At 32.8% G+C, this 14178-nt stretch overlaps 3 protein-coding genes across 7 annotated transcripts in view; 1 reads left to right on the forward strand and 2 right to left on the reverse strand.

Moving 5' to 3' along the window:
- The window catches only part of LOC145949691 (uncharacterized), an 86363-nt gene extending 82657 nt beyond the window's left edge, over positions 1 to 3706 (reverse strand). Inside the window, exons 1-8 of one of the 4 annotated variants that reach the window (XM_083060464.1) lie at positions 3254 to 3696; positions 2977 to 3180; positions 2655 to 2892; positions 1355 to 2572; positions 1183 to 1287; positions 1032 to 1104; positions 856 to 951; positions 332 to 769 (exon numbers count right to left, since the gene is read on the reverse strand). In XM_083060464.1, the coding sequence (XP_082916590.1) occupies positions 1907 to 2572; positions 2655 to 2855 (867 nt within the window). In that variant the 5' untranslated portion in view covers positions 2856 to 2892; positions 2977 to 3180; positions 3254 to 3696 and the 3' untranslated portion in view covers positions 332 to 769; positions 856 to 951; positions 1032 to 1104; positions 1183 to 1287; positions 1355 to 1906. Of the gene's footprint in view, positions 1 to 331; positions 770 to 855; positions 952 to 1031; positions 1105 to 1182; positions 1288 to 1354; positions 2573 to 2654; positions 3181 to 3253 lie in introns of those variants that run through there. The other 3 variants (XM_083060465.1, XM_083060466.1, XM_083060467.1) reach the window with 3 other exon arrangements.
- Positions 3707 to 5569: 1863 nt separating this feature from the next.
- On the forward strand, positions 5570 to 6674 carry LOC109810265 (uncharacterized). Its single transcript, XM_020373687.3, has 3 exons — positions 5570 to 5726; positions 5815 to 5979; positions 6490 to 6674. The coding sequence occupies exons 1-3, from the start codon at positions 5663 to 5665 to the stop codon at positions 6627 to 6629; spliced, it is 369 nt and encodes a 122-aa protein (XP_020229276.1). The 5' UTR covers positions 5570 to 5662; the 3' UTR covers positions 6630 to 6674.
- Positions 6675 to 8445: 1771 nt separating this feature from the next.
- On the reverse strand, positions 8446 to 11717 carry LOC109791558 (kinesin-like protein KIN-12D). 2 transcript variants are annotated; one of them, XM_083060492.1, is made up of 8 exons: positions 11543 to 11717; positions 11204 to 11437; positions 11055 to 11124; positions 10902 to 10964; positions 10671 to 10750; positions 10511 to 10559; positions 9702 to 10247; positions 8446 to 8608 (listed from the first exon to the last, which is right to left on the reverse strand). In XM_083060492.1, exons 2-7 carry the CDS (start codon positions 11356 to 11358, stop codon positions 10029 to 10031), a joined length of 636 nt encoding a protein of 211 aa, XP_082916618.1. In that variant the 5' UTR covers positions 11359 to 11437; positions 11543 to 11717; the 3' UTR covers positions 8446 to 8608; positions 9702 to 10028. The 2 variants fall into 2 exon arrangements, with proteins under 2 accessions (XP_082916618.1, XP_082916619.1); XM_083060493.1 differs by lacking the exon at positions 8446 to 8608 and adding an exon at positions 9044 to 9529 and having other exon boundaries at positions 11204 to 11716.
- Between the last annotated feature and the right edge of the window lie 2461 nt (positions 11718 to 14178).

Raw genomic sequence — 14178 nt, forward strand, 5'->3', positions numbered from 1 at the left:
CATGTTAGGATTAAGAAAAAGGGAGAGCACCATTTGATTGCCATGCTAAAGATGAAATTTTGTGGAACTATTGTAATACAAATTTGTATAGCATGGCATGATTGACACTTAGGATTTATGTTTTCAATATTCATATTTTCGTTGTATATGTAAAATAATGGGATTATTCACTAGTACAGAAAGGGTCTTTTATGTCGTGTATTTTGACCCTTTTACGTCGGAAAAGGGTCCGACGTTAATACGGGAGTCGTAAATTTACGTCGCCTCTGAAAGACGACGTAAATTTACGTCGGAGATTATTCCAGACCGACGTAAAAAGGGGCAAAATCATGCCACAATTTTACGTCGGACAAGGCCACGTCCGACGTAAATTGTGGGAGTTTTTTTTTAAAAAAACTTTTGTAAATTGATATACCCAACACCTGCATATAAATATAATCCAGAATACCAACTCTAAACCAGGCAGTCCAGAATAGAAATTCAAATTGTATTTCAAAATTGAATGACAAAAAGAAAATAATATATAAATCTTAAAAAACATAAATTATGACAATGTAAATCCTATTATCCTAAAAAAGCTATAAAACATGTTTGTCAATGCTATCTAACTAACTAAACTAACTAACTATCAAACTATAAACATAATATCTAACTAACTATCAAACTATAAACATAATATCTAACTAACTAAACTTAGAAAAAAAATTGCCCATTGTTCTCTTATCTTGAGCAACTCATCTTCGGGCAATGGAGATGGATCTTGAAAGACCTGAAAGGGTAATTTAAGTGTCATTAATATGCAATGTTAATTATTCTAAAGGTAAATATAGTTAAATAAATTTTGATATGAATTACCTGCGCCCAAGAATCAATAATACCCGCAGAAACTATGGCTTTCATCCAATACATGATGTAATAGCCACATTCAAACGAGTCTTGTTGCTTATTACACTAAAATGAGAAACAAATAACTATTAATTCCAAAGTCAATAAATTTAAATATTATTGATTGTATGAATTTATTTGCTAACCTTAGGGTATATGAAATGCAATGACTTTGATGATCTGGCTCTTCCACTTAATATATTAGCTCCAGACACGATTCTAATTAATTGAAATAAAAAAAAATGTTAGCCAATATATATAATTAGTTTTAAAACATAATGAAAAAAATTTAGTTACCCATGTAATTGGCTTTTAATTTCATGGCTTGGTTTTCGATGAAGTGAACAAAACCACACCACGGTATATTCCTTAGGAATGATTACCATTAACTGCCAATGGGACCTACATTGTATGACAAACAAATCAGTTAAAAAATTACCATGATTAAAAAACCAATTAAAAAACTAACCCGTCAATGTATGGAGCCATGTATATATGTCTTCTTGAGTCACTCATCCATGTTTGCATATATTGTTGGATCTGGACCTGAGTGTTTCCTGATTTTTGGATGGATTGAGGCTCAATAAATCCATATACTTCTTCTTGTGCTTGCTCCACACTCAATTTATCCATGTACCTAACACAAATAATTATTATAAGTTAAATGTAATTATTGTAAATTTAGACTCATAAAAGAAAATATGACTTACATGGCCCACAACTGTATGACAGATATATTTAACATGCAGTTTCCCCCAACAATCTCTAATGCATCAGGCAGAGATATGTATAGTGGAACATCAGAGCTATCAACTCCAAAAACTCTAATGTCCCACTGCAATTGAATTAGATGCTTCTTTATTCGTGGTAATTTGATTAGAAGCATAGATATGGGATCATCCTCAGCTTCTGCGATATTGGCATCATGAACATGAGGTTCTCTCATGACCTCCTTACCACGATTGATAAAATCTTAAAGAAATAATCAAAATTAGTTAAACAATAATAGAATTATAAAAATCTAAAAGAACAATAATATAATTACCTTTGCCCGTGCTAAAAGCGGCATGACCAAACGTTTTGGCCAAGCTAAGAATGTGCCGGTTGCCTGCCCCACTAGTTGAACCTCTGTATTGGGCAAAGGCACTGGAGCAGCAGCATCTTGAACTTGGTCAACCACAACCCGTGTCCAATCTGGCTGTAGAGGGACACCATGGATGGTTGAGCCACCCTCAAATACTCGGCCAATAGCCACTAACCGTGGGGGGTCATCCTCAACATATAACTCACACTGGTTTGGTACATCAGTGTGAGTCTGATCCGGTGAGGGATCTGGAGCAGCACAACTCCCTTTAGTGCTGACTCGAACACCATCATGAGCAACTGCAGTCTGTTGCTGAGAACGAGCCAAAAGTTCAAACTTCTGTTCAAACTGTTTTCCAATATTCTTCAGTTTCTCTTCAAACTCTATCTTCAATCTCTGCTCCAATTCCTGTATAACCTCTTGACTGCAAGAGTTGACAGTGCTCCTCGATGATCGGCCACCAAAGAAATCTCGGTGGCTCCAAGAACCACCAACACCACGCACACGACCTCCGTACTCTGGCTTTCCTATGGCCGTTGTGAGGATATCATAACGACCATCAGAAACAAATGAGCCCTGGGTGCTCTGCTCAACTAAACCCTCCTGCAACAATAAGAAAGATTAAAAATTCTTATGAATTAAATGAGTTGAAATGAAGAGTCTTAGTTTGTATATTTTTACTTACTATTTTACTAGCAACGACTCTTGCAGACTCAGAAGTCATTTGCCCATCTGGTTTTGTCCGGGCTGCTATCCACATCTCATGGCGGGGAGGTGACTCTACACGGTCAGCATCCTTAACCCCTGCTGCCTGTGCCTTAGCCTTCTTCATTTGCTTTTTTTTTTCTTTCATATCCCCCTCTTGACAATAGATGGGGTGCATCATTCTTGGCCTGTCGTTCTTGGGCAGCTATTCTTTTAGCCTGCAATAATACAAAAAAGAAAATGAGATAAATTAAAATGTACCTTAAGTATTTGTGTCAATGTAAAAGTTATCAATAACTAACCTGCCACGAAGGGTCCAATCGAGTGGCACAAAATTGCATCCACTCCTCATCAGTGATCTGGTACTTTAGACAGGGAGTCTCATTTTGGCGCTCTCCAAATACATACTCCCGTGTCAAAAAAGTCTTGAAGTCTCTCCACCTGGTGGCAAGGGCAGATAACATCTTCCTCCTCATGCCCTCAGTGTTGGGAATGTCAAAATTTTGCTATGAAAATAACAAAAAATAATAAATAATGTATTTTAGTTATATAATATTGAAAGGATGTGAAAGTATATACCTGAATATCCTGCCACATGAGGTTCTTGTCAACCTCCTGAACGTCATCCCATGATGGAATGATAATAGAAACATGTCGTCGAGCTAAGACTCCCAAATAGCTCTTAAACTTGGCAGCATTTGGGCCTGATGCCTTTCCAGAACGAGGATCCACCTCAACCGGTGTCCTCTCCTTGGCAATGCGCCCAGCTGTCAACCCAGACAATCGGGTGACAGATCTACCTTCCCTCCTTCCACTGCCAGACCCAGAATCCTCCATAATCCTGAAAAAATTAAACTGTCATTATTAAAACAATGAATTAACTGAATAGACAAATAAAGTAAAAAAGATAATAATAATATAGCAACAAAATAACTAATAAAAAAATAAATAATACATAAACAGAAACCTATTAGCTTGGAATGTAAACTATTGACTCAGTTATTCATAAATTTTCTAACCTAAACTATAACCCTAAAAAATCGATGGTAAACTAAAGGTCAATGCCTAAAACTCTTCTTTAATGCATCTGGAACGGCCCGTACTGAAACTAGAACGGACCGTTCCAGATCAAAAAATTACAACAACAAATTTCCAGCAGAACGAGTCGTTCTCTTGGCAGAACAACCCATTCTGCAAGGAGAACGGCCCGTTCTGCAAGGAGAATGGGTCGTTCCAGCGGAACAAATAGCAAAAAAAAAAACAAAACAATTACGGGGACAACAAACTAACCTCAAACGACCAACGTGCAGACACTTAGAGACTTGGATACGTTGAATGTAGCACTAAACGCAGTGGGAGACTCAGAAATTCAGAGAAAATGAGAGAGGTTGTTTGTAAATTGTGAGCGCGGGAATGGAAAATACGAAGGTGGGGAATATAGGGCCATTTTTTACGTCGGGCTTCGATGTTCCGGCGTAAATTTACGTCGGGTTTCGTTGTTCCGACGTAAATTTACGTCGGACTAGAGGTGGTCCGACGTAAATTTACGTCGCAGTATGAGACTGCGACGTTAATTCCCACATTTACGTCGGACTAGGAGGGGTCCGACGTAAATTAGTCTCCTCTTAATTACGAAACTGCCACCGCGTTTTTACAACGTCGGTGTTTACTGTTTCCGACGTAAATTGGGTGACGTAAATACCCTTTTTTGCACTAGTGATTGTAAACCCATAAGGGCATTTATGTTTTTAGTTGGAAAGAATTTTTTTTTCTTTGTTTTATGTAACTTGTATATGTATTTGTTATATGAATATTTAAGCATTAATTGCATGTTAATCTTGGGAAGATGACATTGAAATTCTCCCATGCATTGTCATTCAACTTTATCAAGTATAGTGATGTACAGGATCATTACCCAACTTGTGTGTTAAAACCAAATTAGGATGCCAAAGATGTCACATCCACTAAATCTTTATATATTGATAAGATTTGTAAAATAGTAACAAATGCTACATGTATTTATGTTTTAGAATAAACATAAAGGTAATGACTACTTAAGTCAAGAAAGTTAGAGATAATAAGTACAAACACTTGAGAATGAACTTTGTGAAAACTAGTGACAAGCATTAAGTGCAAAGCTTGAAAGTGAGCAAGTCCTACTACTATTAAATGTGTATCCATGGAATTAAATGATGAAGATATCCTCTGTTTCTTTTAGAGAACAAAATCTTCCACCTTTCTAACAAAGTTACTTTTTTAAGATTCATATACGCATTCGCTACCTAAATCATGAAAATCATCTACAAGATGCAATTTTTAGTGTTTTTTAATTGATATCCATATTTTGTATTTCTTTTATTGTATAAAATTAGTCTATTTAAAAATTAAACATGTCAAGATCGACCCTTGTTTATACTTTTAGAGTGATAGGCCTATCTCAAATAATTTAATCAACAATGAAAAATTGAAACATGTGTTACTTTAAGAGGGACTAAATTAATAAAATGAATGGAAGATGGAAACATAGATTAAAAATATTAGAGGTACTAAAATTAACTTTTACACATAAAAGTAAAATTACAAAAGAAATTTTTTTTTTCTGAAGGCAAAATAGTGTATCTTTTTATAATAAACTTTAACATGTATTTTCACAATTAATTCAATTTCCTAATTAGCATGATTTCTAAATTCAAAACGTAAAAGTCAATAAGCATTTAAAAACTAATATTAATTTTTAGAATCAAATTAATGCAATAAATCTATATCGTATTTAATTAAGTTTAAAAATTTTAAGGTAAAAGTCCATAAGATATTAAATAACAATGAATACATATCATATTTCATGCCATAATACAAAGTCCACCTGTTACTATAAATATTCGATGTGTCAATATGAATTTAAGAAACACTAATTTCTCTGAGCAAACATAGAGATTCTTGTTTGTTTTAGATTTAACAATTATATCTTAAAAATTATACATAGGAGATATGCCAAAGGTTTCATTCAAATTAGTCCTTTTGTTTGTGATTTTTGTCACAGAAGCTTATCATGGTATTAATTTTCTTTCCATCTCTTTCCTGTAATAAGTTATGTTTTACTCAAATGTACTTATATTAAAACTATATCTTTTTTTTTTCAGGACTTTCGTTTTCAAGGATACCAATAACAAACACAAATGAGAAAGTAACTTCATGTGTTACTGTGGATGATTGCTTTCATAGCCTTCACAATATAAAGTGTGATGCATCATCAGTTACATGTTTGGACAATTATTGCGGTTGTAAACAAAAAACCAAAGAACCGGGTATATAAAAAAAATGAAGAAAAAATTGTCTACAAAAGAAAATGTGTTCATATTTTTAGAATACAATATTATCACATTGAAATCATATTTAATTAGAGACCTAATGATTATTAGATAAAGTCATTTATAAATATTCACAAAAGTAATATAATTTATTTCATGCATACCCATTGTCATAAATATTTATAATAATAACATTATTCAAAGAAACACTAATTTCTTTTCAAATACATCAAATTTTAAATATCTTTTTCTAGACATCAATATTATTGCGAAAACAACACCAAATTTTCTTAAAATGTGTTATATTTTCATTTAATTCTTATATCTTAAGATTGCTTCTTAATTAGGAAATAACTCAAACTTTACTAAACCTAGTATTTTTGTTTAAACTTTTGCCTTAAAAAGTTGTTATGGTCTTTTTTATTTATTTATTTACCACTTACACTTTCTATGTCATTTTTTTTCATTAATATTTCTTATTTTAAAATTTTACACTTAACTTTGTAGGTCATGCTTTTTCGAGTATACCATTATCAAAGGCTGGAGTGGTAGATTCTCAATGTCGTTCAAGCGATGATTGTCTTTATTACATTCCATCTTGTCATGGATCACCACCTAAATGTGATGATGGTATTTGTACTTGTTAATTAAAATACTCTTATGATTAAAAATAAATAAATGTCTTAAATAAATGTGTTTTGAAGTTTTAAGAATAAGGGCTTAAATAAGATAGTGAGTTATACAATGAACATACAAGGTTCTTGCATCAAATATACAAAAATGATGAATACGACAAATGTACCCTTATTCAATTTTATGTGAACATTTAGCGTTTTGTGCCACCAAATGAAAGTATAGTTACATGAAAACTGTCATGGATCAACCATTATATTACATTAAATTTGTGGATGATTCCTAACTAATCTTCTAAAGCAAATTTCCATGATGATATGAAGCATGAACGAAAAAATAAAATTTTGCTAAAGGGGCATAATTTTAACACATGATAAATAAAACTAATATTTATAACTAGAATTAAATTTTCTCATATGAATCAATTTAAAGGATAACACAGAATGGATAAAATATATTTGAAAGCAATTAACATATAATTGTGAAAATTATATGGCATATAAAATAATTAGTTTTCCACAATTTATGTAACAAAAAATTATATGGCAATCAACATAAAATAAATAATTATAGCTTAAACTAATATATATATATATATATATATATATATATATAAAAGAAATTAAATAGATAGTTTATATTTTACCAATAAAAATGTATAAAAAAATTACTTTGTTGAATAAAACCATAAAAAATAAATAAAATAATAACTAATAATGTTATATTTGAAATAATAATAACAACAAATATCGGTAACAACCCAATAGATTGTCACACTAGCAACACACAACACACACACCACGCAACAAAAAAACATAACACATCTAATCTAGGATTCTCATGCGAACAGTACTTGCATATTCATGCAACAATATATGGGTATTGTTTGAGTCTATGCATTCCATGCTTTATTCTTAGAATAATGCGGGTCTATCACTACAAAAAAATGTGTGATTTGTGGCGGTTATTTTGGCAGTTTCTGGCGGTTAAAAACCGCCACAAATCGCATTACCAGCGTCATAAATAACCGCCGGATCTACGGTCGCCAAAAACCGTTTGCGGCGGATATTTTGTAAACGCTGGTTTTGAGTGCCAGAAAATTCAATCTCTTTGTGGCGGTTTCAAACCGCCACAAAATTTCAGTTCTGTTTGACTTGTTTGTCATTTTATGGCGGTTTAGAACCGCCACAAAAGGTTTTTTTAATTCTGCCAATACAAAGTTTCTGACGATTTTGAAACCGCCGCAAAATTATCATTATTTTACTTGTTTTTCATTTTCTGGCAGTTTTAGTTGCCCAAAAATATATTTTCTATTGTCTCATATTTTCTAACAATTTTAAACTGTCATTGCGGTAATTTTTTATTTTTAAAAACACATTTTTGCTATAAATTGACAAATAATATTCTATATATTTTAAGCATTTATCAAATTATTATTAAAAATTATCACTAACCATATTAATCATTAAAAATTAATAATCACTATTATATTTTTATTTAATTCAATTATATTTTTATTTAATTCAAGTAACTTATAAATAAAAATTTTACTTGTCAAATTCTAGGATCACTTATTTTAGTAAATTCTACCTATAATTATAATAATATTTATGTGCTTTGTATGTTTCTTGTTCAAATATAATTACGTAATGATACATTAAATTAACAACTTTTAACATTATAAAAAAAATCAAGACAACATCTAACATAGGTCTAGCATGACATTTTTATTATTAAGACATTAACATCCATCAATTCTAAAACATATCCAACATATTAAGTAACTAAAAATCAAATTCATGATTAATGCTCAAAAGCAAAATATGTAAATTGTCCCAAAATTAATCTTGCTTCAAATATAAAAACAGGTTCAAATTCATGAGTTCATCATGTCTAACAAAAAAATAATAATAATATGTCAAACTCCATGAACATTACTATCTAATGAAGATCCTCCTTGTGGTGTTGGCATGTCATGTCCACTCCCTTCATCCTATAAAATATTAAACTTCAATTAAGTATTAATATAATTTAATTTAGTGCAAAAACATATAAAACAGTTACCCCTACATTACTAATAAGTTTGATAGTAAATTAATTAATGTGGCATCTTACCGCTAAATCTTAATTACCGCTACATATAAAACATATAAAATTAATCTTAATTTAATTTATTATTAGTAATTATTAATAAATTAATTACTAATAATTTAATTTTGTTTGTGTACTTTATACACATAACATAGTGGTGTGTGCTTTTACATTTTAAGAAGTGTTGTCTACCGTCTAAAATAATGTTCATCTGAATTGGACCCTCATGGCCCCATAGTAACCCAGAATCAAATCATAATTTTTGTAGAAATTTAATTAATAAAAAAACACTTCACTTTAATAGTAACAAAGAAAAGACCAACAAAGCCTACAGTCCTCAGGGGAAAATATTCTTTTGCCCATTTATACACTTAACCTTACAAAACAATGTTCAAAACTATCCTCTCCTAAAAATATGAAGATTTAACAAAAATCAGCGAGGCCCATTGCCACATACCCTAACCACATAAACACAATTGACTCACAAAACCCTATTCGCTGCACCGCATCATCTTCTACCTAGTTACACCACACAAATCACTGCAACACAACAATGTGACACACCTCACCCTCCCTGCTAACATGAATCATTGGTCCAAAATATGAACTACATGCCACCTCAGTTAACTCAATTCAGGGCCCCAATTACGTTTTTAGTTCAACTTATTTTGGAAAAACAATCAGTTTTTTCACCAACTTTCAGAGAGCGTCCAATTTTTTTTCTTCTCAAAATGAATCCATTCCCAAACATGCCATTTTTCTAGAATAAATATTCGATATTGTCATCCCTTTTAGTTTCCGATCCTCTTCCCTCAATAAATCCCTTTACACATCAACATCAGAACCACATGTTCTATCAGGCCTTAAAACTGAAAAAGACACAACACCAAACGCAATCATACTCTGAACTCACACTTTTGCCAGTAACACAACATCACTAAATCCCTTTAACACTGTAAACATAAATAAATAAATAAAAGAATCAAAATTCATACTTCAAGGTCTTGTCCCAGCTTCCCGTGGCTAAAAGATTCATCTCCGGTATCCAAGCAATATCTTTCACAGGAGCATCGTGCATCGCAACAGTCATTGGTTGCCCACCAGACGTAAGCGACCACATCTTCACCTGCACCCTCCTATTTTGATAGACAGAAGAGTACACTGTTGCACTTCCCTAAAGTTATGAGCATGTCTATGAACTTGAGCCTGCAAAACAAATCACCCCCAAAATAGATAATATATGTTGTGATTCTAAAGCTTCAATAACAGACTTTGCCTCTTTCAGATCATCATTTGTATCTTCTAATTGCTTGCTTGTTTGCTTAAGCTTGTCTTTTGCCATCAGAAATTCCTGATTTAAGCATGTTGTTTGGTCCTCTAATAGGCCACGGAAAGTCCTCTCTTCCTTCAGAATGACCTTTATTATATCTAATTCCAGCTGCAAATTTAAAATATCTTCTGTGTTTTAACATTTGAGTTTCATGCTTCAGCCCGATCTGCAGAACTGCCTGAGCTTCACAAAATGATCCTTCTGTAGAAACCTGAAAACAATAATGATAAAAAAAAAACATTATTTCACATGTCATAGAACTATCCTACATATGAAGTGATAAAAATAAAATAAAAAATTGTAGCAGAAAGCCATAATGTGTATGGAATATGAAAGGTCCAAAAGAATCCACATGATTGAGTTCATCATAAGCTTTCCACACAAATACCATTCACATCCTCCTCCTCCTATAGATTTGTACAATGTAGTAAAGAAAAAAAATGAAAAGATGTGAAATCAGAATAACAAAACTACCTTTGTAGCATTTGTGCTGCTTAGTGTTGAGTGAAGAGAGTTTATTTCCCTGTATAAATATGCAATGAAAAAAACATTAGGATTTTTACAGCCAAATTTTGGATTTCCAATCTGCTTCCATTCAACCAAAAGAACTTCAACAAGAGTACCAAAATCATACCTACTGAGTTTTGCATTCTCCTCTAGGCAATAATTTAAATTACGCATGCATTCCTGTAACTCATCAAGGGTGTTTCTTAGCTGCAATCCATGAACAGAAGTGGTTACATTTCTAATTTAACAACCAAAAAGGTTAAATTATTATGAAGGAAGGAATAAAACCTCGAGATCAACAGAGTTATTTTCTTTCTTGCAGCACTGAGTTTTCTGCTTCAAGTAATTAAAGACTGACCTGAGGTTCAATATCATGATTTGAATTACCCTGTATGGAGTTTCTTCCATGGTACTGAATCAACTGCAGAACTAAGGTTTTCAATCATAGAATCTTAAATGCAAGGATTCTAGAAGGGAAATTATTTGTATTAAAATCCAGAAACACAAGTACCTGTTCCCTCAAAGAAGACACTTCAGTCAAAAGAATCTCTCTCTCACCTTCTTCATAGAACTCTTGATATCTGTGATAATAATGATAAGGATCTGCTAAAAACTGAGAACATTTCATAGTCATTTTCTTGGTTAGAGAAGATACATCACCTTCTAAGTTGGTCCAGAAGCTTCGAATCCGCTTTCTCGATTATCTTCACCACTTGATCCACAACGGCCTTGCAAGCGGGTGAGTTTGGCTTGAACGCTGATTTCCTCAACTCGGCGTCTTTCTCCGCCACCGCGGTAATCTCCATCACCGCCATCGCCGAATTGTACTGCACCGCCTCCGTTCCCTTCCAAATCGTGGTTGGTTTTCCCTTCCAACTTTTTTTGAAGTTATGCCTTCGCCACCACAATTGTAGCCGGAGAAGTCACATTTCTCTGCAATTTTCCATAATCACGAGGAAACTATAATTGAACGCTGAGTAGAGAGAAGAATTACATTACCTCTTAGGACTTTGAAATTTGTCGGGGAAGACAAAAGAGAATGAGAGCTTGGCATTTCTTCGACTCGTATCATGAGCAAATTCTTTGACTTGCAAAAAAACAGAGAATGAATGAGTGAACCCTAAAAAGTGGAGAGAAAAAGAGTAATAGAGTAGTGTTTTTGATTAAAAATGGAAAATGGGAAATCCTCAGATTAAACTATCTAAGTTTTTGATTTTTTATTTTTATTTTTTTAAAAATAATATAAAAAAATGGTTGCTACGTGTGATATAGAAAGGTTGAACAGTATTTAAATATTGTGGCGGTTTAAAACCGCTGAAAATATATTTCTTTTGTGGCAGTTAAAGTAACCGCCAGAAATATAATATTTTTTTTGCGGTTTTTTGAAACCGCCAGAAAAAAAACCCCACTAATTACATAATTTTTTATAGTGTATGCAGGTTGTGACACACTCAACCCCTCATGGATAATACCTTGAAACTAAAATATTTGAAAATAATATGGAATTAAATAATTCCAAATGAAGCTAAATGGTCTCACATCTCAAGTTCAAAATCCAATAGAATACTAAAACTATCATAAAATTATAAAGAGTTTCAAGAAAATGAACTAAAATTCTTAAAACGGAAAACATGAAATTTTATTCCAAAAATCCTGATGTCACGGGTATTAGAGTTATCCCTCGCATCAATTAAACTCTTCCAAAAGAAAGTATCCTCCAAACACATATAAAAACAATCAATAATAAAAATATTGGAGCGAGAACATATCTCACTTCGAATATCGGTGTAAAATATGGTCGGGTAACCACACAAAGTAAAACACTTAAACATAATATTTGTAACATTAATCAATCCATATACTAATATGGCGTGGCAATCAAAACACTATTCCACATTTCATATTTTAGCAAATTACACCTACCAAAACCTCTACCTTATACTTCTAAAAACATTTATTTCAATGAACCAATTCATATTACCGAGTAGTAATGCATGTTTAACTTGATACTTCTCTACCTTCCCTAATTTATAACAAAAACACTTCCAAAGATGACCCCCAAATCATAGAAACTTTTTTCTACAATCGTTTTTATTCTTCCTTGAGTAACCCAAACACTCATGCACTATAAATACCACAAGGTTTACTATAATTAGGGAAAGTGGGACAAACATAGTATTCAACTTACACAAAATTTTAGTAAGGATTTATACATTTGGTGATGGAGACATGCTTTGGAACCGGATTGATGTTGATTCCTCTTCAAGTTTCTCCCTAGATCTCTGACTCCTTGATACTTCTCAAGCTTTTCCAAAGCTTCCAATGGAGGAGAAGCTTCGGATTTCACCAAGGTTTGGTGAAGAACACTCTTCAAGAGGCACCATTCCTTGGAAGACAGATAAGCCACTTCAATCCTCACCACAATCTTTCTTGAAGCAGAGAAGAGAATTGGATGAATATCAAAGAGGTTAATGACTTTTAGAAGAGAGAAATTGGCTGAACAATTTCAGAATTCACTCGATATATCATCAAAAAGTGATTACAAAGGTGAGAGAAAGGCTTATACAGAGTAGGGAAATTTGTGGTGCAAGCTAGGCTAACTATGGTTCAAGAGAACCATGGTTAGCGTAACTTGACCAACCTAGTTGATTTAAGAGGCTTGTGGAGCAAGCTTCTAACTTAGAAGCTTGGGAAGCAAGCTAAGTTAGAAGCTTGTAGCACAAGCTTCCCAAGTGTGCAAGGTAAGCCAAGCAATTTGGCCAATGGAACTAGGCTAGGCGGCCAAGCCTTGGAATTCCATATTTAATCCAATCCAAAAACCTGGAATTGGTTTAGTTAGGTTCACCAAATGATGGTGAGACCTAGCTAAATCAATTCCTTGGAAAAATATGGAGTAAAAAAAGCCCAATATGTAAAATTTGGCCTAGGCCCAATTCTAGTCCAATTACTAGTTGCACTTAAATACCATGGTATTTGTCACCCCACTTCTACTACTAAAAATATGAAAATGAATGATCCTTAATACAAGGTCAAATGGAGAAAAAGTCTCCAAGTAACATACCCTAAAATCCTAAAGGATAACCTGTAACAAAAGAAAGAAAGTGCCTCACAAATACAAAGGTAAAATACACCTATACAAGCAACTACTATGTACAAGTATCATACAATGTATATACAATGGAAACTAAGGGACTAAAAAGAGGAATCATACTCAATGCTCATGAAAAGCATAGGTCTAATAAGCACCTCCTCTATAGAAGCTTCCTCTAGCCTCCTAACCATGGACCTAGTTAATGTGACACCCTTACTACCCCAACACATATTTAAATAAATCTTGTAATTAACTAAAGAATAAAATATTCAACAATGGTAAAAAGAGTTCACATAAAACCTTCATAAATAACCAAAATAATTAAAAATGAAATTTAGAAAGTAAAACTTGAGAGTTTACAAATTGTTTTCAAAAGAGAAGTTATAACTCTAAATACATATAAAAATTTATCCTAGAATTCTCTACCCCGATGTCACAATATCAAAGCACACCCATAACTCAATGGTTGGCATTCTAGATGCCACTCAAAGCCGGATCTTCCTCACCTTAAACATCCGCAAATTATACGGTGAGAAAAGAAAAC

Source organism: Cajanus cajan, chromosome 7 (genome assembly GCF_000230855.2).
Source record: "Cajanus cajan strain Asha chromosome 7, NIPB_CcT2T_4, whole genome shotgun sequence".
Taxonomy (NCBI): domain Eukaryota; kingdom Viridiplantae; phylum Streptophyta; class Magnoliopsida; order Fabales; family Fabaceae; genus Cajanus; species Cajanus cajan.

Bases quoted from the DNA above. Each gene is read 5' to 3' on its own strand.
- LOC109810265 (XM_020373687.3), top strand. From the start codon at position 5,663: ATGCCAAAGGTTTCATTCAAATTAGTCCTTTTGTTTGTGATTTTTGTC. The intron at 5,727-5,814 runs GTATTAATTTTC...TTTTTTTTTCAG, and splicing joins TGTCACAGAAGCTTATCATG to GACTTTCGTTTTCAAGGATA. The intron at 5,980-6,489 runs GTATATAAAAAA...TTAACTTTGTAG, and splicing joins ACAAAAAACCAAAGAACCGG to GTCATGCTTTTTCGAGTATA.
- LOC109791558 (XM_083060492.1), bottom strand. From the start codon at position 11,358: ATGGCGGTGATGGAGATTACCGCGGTGGCGGAGAAAGACGCCGAGTTG. The intron at 11,125-11,203 runs GTGATGTATCTT...TTATTATCACAG, and splicing joins CTTCTGGACCAACTTAGAAG to ATATCAAGAGTTCTATGAAG. The intron at 10,248-10,510 runs GTAGTTTTGTTA...TATTGTTTTCAG, and splicing joins GCAGCACAAATGCTACAAAG to GTTTCTACAGAAGGATCATT.